The following is a 9,335-nucleotide window of genomic DNA, read 5'->3' as shown; positions in this document are numbered from 1 at the left end:
AGATAGGTTCTACTGGGTAAACCCAGTGAGATGGAAACAATCTAGACAAGAAAAACTACCCCCAAACCCGTTCCAGGGACTAAAGCAATCTGGGAAGCAGCAGCAAAGCATCTTGCAAAGATACTGCAAAGTATGAGTCAAAGAGCTAAGGAAAAATATTTTTCTAATCGCATCCAGAAACAGATTGTTAATTATCTCAGAAAACAGTCAAAGTTGGCACTGAAATAGTCTCAACAATAGTTATTTAGTAAACGGTATGTATTTTATTATAGTTTTATGACAGTTAATACTGATATGTCCAAGTAGTCTTACATTTATTACTCATTACATATTCTGTTTAATTCCAAAGTACAGATTGCCAATATTTCAGGTAATGAAAATGGAATTCTGAGTTTGTACACCAGGCATGATTTCCTATGTGTAACAGACAGAAGAATATTATATGTACATATTTCTGCCCAATGCAAGAAATACACGCAGACGCAGAACTATCCATTTGCATGAAATGCGACTAATCACAACCAAGTCAGACTAACTAAACTAAACTAAACTGATTTAGCTTTTACAGCTATACACATCAGTAGACTTGAAAGCCAAACTTGTTTGTTTTATTTTATCTTGGGGCGCATAAAATCACGGTATTTGGCAGCATGGAATAAGGGACATTAAATCGGCTTTTATGCTGTTGTTAAGGAACCCGTAGAGGATGGGATTCAAGCAGCAGGACATCATACCTAGTAAATGGCATATGCAATAGACTAATTTGAAATGTCTGTTAGAAATGAGAGTGGCATTAAAATCCGTCACAATGTGGAAAAGGTGAAGAGGCATCCAACTGAAACCAAAAACTAGGATTAGCAATGTCAGTCTGCAAAAAACTCTCCTAGATCTTGTCTTAATTCTGATGACGGATTGGGATACCGTAATCATGTCCTGGATCTCTGTATTTTCTTCTGGTTTCATCTCAAAACAGATAGGTATCCCAGGGATGAATTTACTGGAGGAAGAGAGCTGGCTTTTTTCTGTGCCAGAGGTTTCTGGGAGGCCTCTGGAATGAGTACCCTGATGATGCCTTGAAATAGCTGGCACCACACTTGAAGTCTTTTTACTGTATCTTCTGTGGTGCTTTCTGCCGAAGGTGCAGCTCCACCTGGAACGGCTGGAGGGCTGCACCTGCATGCCAGTACTCTTAGAAGGATGAAGCGTTAGGTTTATCATCTCCTTTTCTTCAAACTTGCTTTCCTTGTTTGACAGTCTGGAACCTATGCTCCTGCAGACGCTGGTGTGACTAGCGGTTAAGCAGGCCAGCGGCAATATATACTGCATGAACAATAAGGCTATTGTAAAGGCGATTCTGTAGGAATCAGAAGGCCACGACTCAATACACAGGAGCCTGTTCTCCAGTGCCTCTAAATTCAGAATTTTGCTGAGGTCCACAATTCTGTGGAAAACTGGCAGAGGGGAGCAAATGGCAAAGCCAAGGGCCCAAATGGTCACTATTAAGAAATAGCCTTGTTTGGCTGTTAAATTGCTAGAAAGGGGATATTTGATCATACGGTACCTGACTGCAGCAATAGATATTAACATCAAAGTTGAAACTAGAACTGATGCGCACTGGAGGAAGGGCATTACATGACACATGATAGTGCCAAACATCCATTGGTCAAGCAGGACGGACGTCAGTGTGAAAGGTGAACAAAACAGCACAACTAAGATGTCAGAAAAGGCCAGGTTGCTGATAAGAATGTTTATTATTGTCTTCTGCTTGCGCTTTAGGAGAGCCATTAGTATAAGCAGATTTCCCACAAAGCCGGCCAGACTGATCAGTGTGTACAGCCCAATAAGAAAGTACTGTATGTCATCAACGCTACTCTTATAATCTTCCCAGGCAGAAAAATTCTTTGTAGTAGCCGAGGTGTTCTTGGTAGGTGTCCTGTTGTTACGGTCTTTGAATCCTAAATCCATTTTACAGTCCTGCTTAGAACAAGAAAGGCGTTAATTAGCACCTGAAGGAAGGATGATACTGGTGTTAATCAGAATGTAAACGAAAATAAAATTACCTTGTATCACCTTAAAGTAAATAAAATAATAGTGGTGTTATTCTACCGTGAGGCAGATCCTGTATAACTTCAGGTCAACACAAATTAGTTTCGTAGGTTTTATCATGTGGTGTTCAGCACACCTAGGCTCCTGCCTGGCCGCTCACATGGGACGATGACAGACAATTCAAGGTTCTGTATTATGAACTTGGCTTTTCACCATGCTTTGCTACAGCCCATATTGTCAGCCTTTCCATGAGGGAGCAGTTAGCTCCAAAAGCAATCCATTTAGAGCCGGTGAGATTACTCATGTGAATAACAGCTCATTGATATGAGTAAGGAAATTACAATCACCATCTGGGCATGTGCCTAATCATTACATGACAGCAAATTATAATGAGAGCACCTGAAAATATATGATGTTTTGACATATGCTAACAACTGCAGTAGTATTTCTTACCTTGCTAGTAGAAAACTGACACAAAATAGGTGAGAGCTTTCAAGAAGGATCAGTTTATAAGGAGACCCACTGTCAGTGATCCAAGATGGAATTCCTAATGTGGTGAGGATACAAACCATCACCTATTAAGCGTGGAACATATTTTAGCTGTTATTCAAGCAGAAAGGAAAACTGCCTACGAAACATCCAGAGTAACTGGATGTAATGGAGAGAGGACAACGTTGACTGGAAGCAAATCCCACACGGCCATTTGAAAATTCAGGGAACTGCTAATTATTCAGCACAGAAACATCTAATGTTAAAACCTAGCTCAGCACAAAGTTATTCTGCCTACAGAATCTTCATGTATTAGCCTTCGCTTTAGAAGAAACAGAAAGACAAGAGCATTCAATTTAAACTCCAGTTTACCATAAACATCTGCATGCACGAAAGTTTCAAAGTCAAAATTCCCCAGAGTGCCAATGTCCTGTACAAAATTGCTTAATGTTTAGAAATCTTATGCAAGGCAAAACAAAAGGTTCTAAACAAACCCAAAACATACCTAAATTGAGCAGGAGGCTAAACCTGTCAACTGAAAAAGGCAGGGCTCTTCCAGAATGTAGCTATCCTCAGTGAGCTGTATCGTCCTGACCTTGTCAAAGTTTCCTCTACACGTGCAGATGTGCTCCTTCCTCCACATCACAACATGTGCCTTCCTACCGTCAGGTGCCAAAGGGAAGCTCGAACCATAAAACACCCTCAGAATATTCACTGACAGCATGTTGTGATGGGGAAGGTCCCTCATGTAAGATTAGAAATACTTATTTAAAAAAAATACGAAAAGTCGCAATGTTTTGTGTCTTGCAAGTGACGTGTTAGTGAAAAGAACTAAGCCTTGCCAACTTCTCACAATGTTGAGTTAAAATGCTTTTTAATAGCTAAAATAGAAGTAAGAATTTGATACATGAATTTAGGTAATCTAAATATTATAATTGTCTGCGTACAAGCAGGGCAGCATTAATGCAAATTATTTCTGTTTAATTTTTCTCTATTTCTAGTGAAATGGTGGAAAACCATGTAATAGACAAAAAACATTATCTGAGACTGCCCTTGCCTCTAGACCAACTTTGAAGGAGCAGACTAGTAGATTCTGTAAGTAATGCACTATTTCTATATTGATATTATCATGAGATTTTATTTCGGGAGGCTTCTCTTTTTACAACTATTAGCTAAAGAAGTAAGTAGTTTTTTACTTAATTTTTCTGAGTTAGTTTCTCGGAGTTGCTAGTAATCATCTGAAAACATTATGATCTGCAGACCGCAGTGACTTCTAAAATTAGCTTAAATTTCTTTCTAGTCTCCAAATGTGACTCAACATAATTTTTGTCTGAGAAAACCACAGCAGTATTGCTCTGCCCTGCGTAAAATACATTCCCCTACCTCAGGCTCATGGAATTATGTCCCTGTTATATCATACCTGTATCATTTTTTCCCCTTTGTTCAGCATGGAGGGACGATGGGTTTTGCTATGACTGATGCTTTCGCAGATTTCATTGTGTGTACGCATCTGCAATTTGCAGACTCTCTTTTGATTCATGAAAGCCATTTCAACTGTACATTGTGTTTCAGTATGAAATATTATCTGCCTAATATTTTCAGGGTGAACATTCTATTATCTTTGCACTACCACATTCATCTTAGCTGAGAAGTCTGTAGGAAAACCCCTTGCATACAACTGAGGAGTTAATAATGAAAAAGCCCTTAGTTTAATTCTGGGCAATTTTCTTTTTGCTTGGACACCTTCCTTTTCCAGTTTATATCTTGCAGAGATTAAGACAGCATTACTAGTTGAGCATCCCATTGCCTGAGAGCCGGTTTGAAACCAATCAGGAGTTATTTGAGAAAGGGAAATTAAACTTTACTCGAGAGCTAGATCTGTCCAAATCTTGGTTACTAACCAACCAGTCATTGAATGAGAACAGGAAGACTAATAAGAAAGAGGGAAGGAAATCAAGTACCACCTTGGGATTCAGAAAACCTCAAAAACTCTTACAATGCTCTCAAAGTGGTGATGACTCTGAAGGAACGAGCTTTTCATTTATTATGTGTGTCTACATAAATAACTCTGTGCTAAGAGGGATCATTCTGTGTAGTCTTCTATTTTAACTGATACTAGGTTGAAGGACTAACCTGTAAAGGAGAAACAAACTGCAGATGTTGTTTCTCTCTCAAAAACCTGGAGATTAGGATTGCTTTTAAAGTACCTACAGGTGCTGTCTGTAATAGTAAATTCCCACACAGTCCTATCTGTCTGAAGGTGATACTGAGTAGTAACAACGCACACTGATGCTTAAGTTATAATAGCAGCTATGCATGTGTGAAAGTTTTGTTGATCCCTGTACCAAAATTGCAGCTTCCTCCCTAGACTCTTTGGTGATATTGGCTGTTATTGAAAAGGCTGATCGTAGACCATAGGTTCATCAGTGCGTGGAGAAAAAGCAGGCATCTCTACTGGTAGAAAAGACTCTCTGTATAGTTAGTCCATTCCACTTCAATTGTGTGCTATGGTCTGAAGAGAAATCTGTATGTTTTCTTCAATTTTGTTTAGTTTAAATTAATGTATTCTATGAAGAGGACTGGAAAAAATCTGTTGGTGTCGCTGCTATTTCCTACTGCCACTTTCAGCTTTGGGTGACTAAAAGTGAGAAAGAAGAGACTCTCAAGTCAAATGCACCATAAGTATTTTCTCTTCTATAAATGTATATTCCATTGAGGAACTGCTAAGACTAGGTCCAAAGAACAAAGTTGTATCTGTTGTTATACTGGAATGTGCTTATTAAATGAATGTTTACTGAGTTCTTCTTAAAAATTTAATTGAAAGATTGTTGCTAGGTTCTGTGGATTTCTACACCTTCATGTAAAGCTTTTGCAGTATGGCTTTACCAGAATTGTTCATCGTGTTTTTAATAGAATTCTTTAAAAACAAAAAGTGAATATGCTGGTTTTGCTGGAGTAGACATATTTTGTTGAGACACATCAACACAGAAAAACCTTAACGGAAATGCCTCTGAAGTCAAGCATGGGCTCTCCAGCTCCATCCCTCCTCTGCTACGGCTGCCTTCTGCCTTGGGTGAGAGCTGAGCATGATTCAGGGAAATGAAGATTCCTGAAAATCCCACTCTGGGAAATAGAATTAAATAATACAACCTTTTTTGAAAACCTTCTCCTCATATTTGAAGTGTATTTCTAAACTGAATGCATCACAGTTCCAGGGTGCTCTTGCGCCTGTTTTCAAGATCAAATTTAATGAATCTGAAGGTCCCTGATGGAGACTTTCTAGCCATCATCTCCAGAAGTTGTATCACTTTCACCTCCTACATCGATCAGTCAAGCAAATGCAGCTCCCTTTCTGTATTCCTGGTCCACGTACACTCTTCAAGACCATGCTCAGCTACACCTGCATGAGCTCTCACCCTGTGACCTCTAAGTGGGTTTGCTTTGGTCTCCTTTAGTCCCAATGGGACGCTTGAGAGAGGAAGGTAGGCTGCACACGGCAGGAGGGACTGCAGTTTTGTGGCAGGATCCAGGGTGGATTTGAATATTTACTGTAAGAATCAAATTCATGCAGTTAACACTAAATACAAGGAGTATCTGTGGTTAACTTTTTCAGTAAAATACATTTTATGACACTTGAGGTACTGTGATCTTGAAAGATTTCAAGTAACACCTCCCTAAATCACATTCATCTGTGATACACCTCAGTGTGACTGCCTGATGTGACTGATGTGATTTTCACCAAAATCGTGCTTCAGAGGAGTTTTCAATTGCAGTTGCTATAAGGCCTGAGAGTGACAGGAGGAACTTAAGCTGTTATTCAGGTTTAGCTGAGTTAGAGGTACCATGTAACCAAAAATATGCTAGTTTAATATGTTTAAAAATCTTAAAATTAATCTCATTATTCCAAAGCTATTTTTTTAAATACAAAATCCATAAATCATAATGTAGGAGAGTATATAGGCTAGATATTTCTCTTTCTCTACATATTTAAAGGGAAATTTTCAAGAACACAAAAGTTAGGCAGGCAGCCACCCTCCTCTGAAGGCAATTGTTCTTCCAATCTTCCTTCTATTAGATGAGATCCTTTTAGTAAGGTTTATTCACTGGTAAGACCTCATAACCTAAAATATTAATACCTACTAAGTTAACTCTGACTGGCTGGTGCCTGTATAGTCTAGTCAGTTCGGTCTGTGTATCAAGAAAATTAAGCTGTGAAAAATTTACAGTCTTCGGGAGACCTTTTTCTACCTTAAAAACAAAGACAGACAAACACATACACGGAGGAAGCAAAATGTGAAAAGTCCCTAAGAAATACAACCTTTCTGTACCTGTAATGCTACAGTGGTATCAAGACTGTAGAGAAAATAGTCAGAGAAAAGTCTTTAAACTTCTACACAGTTGTAAATAGTTAATATGACAGTCTGTAACTGCCTGACCACCTAAGCTTAAGGAAGACACTAAGCTATGCTGTTACTACTTGAGAAATGATGCCCTCTTATCATTAAAGACTGAGATAAGGTCTGAGCGAAAAACTGAAACCACCAAATAGTCGCGTTCACAACACAAGCTAAAGATGAAATGCTGCCGCTTCCAATGTTCATTACAAGCGACAGCAAAGACTAGTCTGAGAACCTGGGAGAATTCAAAAGATTGAGATTACTTCAGAAGTCCAGAAAAATGGATTTTCGTGCATGTTAATGGTATGCCTCTCTATCTGCCTAACTAAAAGAGGAACTGCAACATTATCCTGGAAAACAAGAATACGGCTTCCCAACATAAGCAAAAACCAACTAATGAGATTATTTCTCCAGCTCCAAGGAAATGTTATGCAATGTAATGGGGCATTTGTTGGCCAGAACAGAAAACTTGAAATGCATGACTACATATTTTATGATATGCAGGAGCACAGCAGCTCCTGGCTTGCAGAGGCAAAAAAAACAACCCAACCCCAAACCAAACCAAACCAAACCGGGGAAGTCTGTTATTTTTGCCCTCCGGTGCCTCGCTAGGGAATCACTTTGCATTGTGCGCCCCGTTCCGCCCTGCCCCCGAAACCCCGCACCGGTCCTTCGCCGGGAGCCGCGGGCTCTCCGCAGCCGCAGCGGCTCGGGCTGCGGGCGGCGGGGACGGGACGGGACGGGGAGCGGCAGCCGAACCCCCCCTGCGGCTGAAGAGAAACCCCACGATTTCCGCGCGTTTGCTGGCAGGGCGCTGCCCCGCGCAAACTTGCGCAGCCGCCCCGTGCCGGGGAAGGCGCGGGGGGCGCGGGGGGGGGGGGTGGTGGTGGGAGGGTGCGCCCTGCCGCGGCCGCGGGGGTGCCCCGCGGAGCGTTACCTGCGCGCGTCTCCGGGGCGGCGGTGATGGTTGCGGTGGTGGTAGGCGGGAAGGGCCGCGGTGCGCAGCGCGGGTGCGGAGCGCGGAGCGAGGCGGGCACTCATAGCTCTGGCCCGGGCCGCGGAGAGGCGAGCGCGGCTCCCCGGGAGCGGGGAGAAGCGCGCATCCCCCGGGCTGCCGGGTGGCGCATCTTAGGCGGGTGCGGTTGAGGCGCCGGGGCTCGCCTGCGGCCGAGGGCCGGGCCCCGGGACGGGATGCTGCCGCCGCCGCCGGTCGCCGTTGTGGCTGGTGGCCCCGCCGCTGCCGGGGTCAGGGCTGGAGGCGCCGCGCGGGCGCATTTCGGGAGGCTGCTCGGTGCGGTACCTGGCAGCTGTTATTTCAGCCTGGCACAGTATGACAATTAAGAGTTTCCATGGAAATACAGCGAGGCTGTAAACAAACGCCGCGCTCGCCAGCCCCCTTGAAGGGATGCGCTCGGTTTGTCACCCGGGATGCAGGACACGGGCGTTTTTGCACAGGTGAAATGCTCGACGTGCCGCGGGACATGGGGAGGTGCGAGCGTGGCCAGGCGGTCGCAGGGCACTGACCTGAGCGCTCTCCAGTTCCCCTCTCTGGCTGGAGCACAGCTTCGATGGCATTTATCCACACCGCTCGAGCAGCCTTTAATTTTTACCATTCTTTTCGAACAGGTGGGAGGTGATGGATTTCCCTCAAACAGTTTTCCTTTCTGAGTTGCGTAACTCTGTTCTTACGGAGGCAAAGATCTGAAGGGCGGTTTTAATTTTATCTGGGCCATCAGTGGGAAGGCAGGGCATTTTTCTTAAGTGAGCAATATTTTAAAGCATAAAAATTGTTGGGTATGTCATAGCGCTAAGCATGAAAGGACAATTTCTGCTGTTCTCACCAGCTGCTATCTTCTAGCACGAGAAGAGTCATTGATCATAGTCCAATTACAGGGCTACTGGAGAACTGAGTGACATGCAGGTCTCTGGGAGCACAAGTGGCAGAATCTGACAAGAAAATGTAATGACTTTTCCATTTGCCAAGGCACTCCTTCGACAGTTGATATTAACACATCACTGCAGAAAAGCTGTCAGTATAATTAGCTTGTGAAAGACTGCACCACGCAAAGACAAAACAGCTGGATTGACCATATTGTAAAATAACTTTGAAAGTCCTGTTAGGTTCCTTGTTTAATTTAGGTTAAAAAATACTCATTTTAGGGTACGTGATCAAGGAACAATTAACTTTCATCTTCAGCGGATGAGCTCAGGATGGTGAGGAAAATTGCCTCCCCATCTTCTTTCGCCTGCTTCTGCATTATTCACCACCCACTGCTGGTGAATCACTGCATGTGCAAGTGGAGCACAGGGAGCTGCCAGGTGGAAGTGACGTGCCAATCCATCTCATCCCTTTAAGACAGCTCTCCCGTTAGTCACAAAGGAGAAAAAAAATGAACGCTTTTT

The 9,335-nt window shown here is 42.8% G+C and overlaps 1 protein-coding gene across 4 annotated transcripts; it reads right to left on the bottom strand.

Annotated features, from left to right (window-relative positions):
• Positions 1–252: 252 nt before the first annotated feature.
• Positions 253–8,804, bottom strand: NPY5R (neuropeptide Y receptor Y5). 4 transcript variants are annotated; one of them, XM_074588911.1, is made up of 2 exons: positions 8,774–8,804; positions 253–1,974 (listed from the first exon to the last, which is right to left on the bottom strand). In XM_074588911.1, the coding sequence occupies exon 2, from the start codon at positions 1,963–1,965 to the stop codon at positions 634–636; it is 1,332 nt and encodes a 443-aa protein (XP_074445012.1). In that variant the 5' UTR covers positions 1,966–1,974; positions 8,774–8,804; the 3' UTR covers positions 253–633. The 4 variants fall into 4 exon arrangements, with proteins under 4 accessions (XP_074445012.1, XP_074445009.1, XP_074445010.1 ...); XM_074588908.1 differs by lacking the exon at positions 8,774–8,804 and adding an exon at positions 8,457–8,540; XM_074588909.1 differs by lacking the exon at positions 8,774–8,804 and adding an exon at positions 7,870–8,482.
• Positions 8,805–9,335: the final 531 nt, after the last annotated feature.

This window comes from Larus michahellis, chromosome 5 (genome assembly GCF_964199755.1).
Source record: "Larus michahellis chromosome 5, bLarMic1.1, whole genome shotgun sequence".
In the NCBI taxonomy this organism is placed as follows: domain Eukaryota; kingdom Metazoa; phylum Chordata; class Aves; order Charadriiformes; family Laridae; genus Larus; species Larus michahellis.
The sequence above is the reverse complement of the archived record's forward strand: the minus strand, read 5'-3'. Positions and strand labels throughout refer to the sequence as shown.

Coding starts and splice junctions, on each gene's coding strand:
- NPY5R (XM_074588908.1), bottom strand. CDS start 8,507: ATGCCATCGAAGCTGTGCTCCAGCCAGAGAGGGGAACTGGAGAGCGCT. Junction 1,975..8,456: donor GGGAACTGGAGAGCGCTCAG/GTCAGTGCCCTG, acceptor TGTTCTAAGCAG/GACTGTAAAATGGATTTAGG.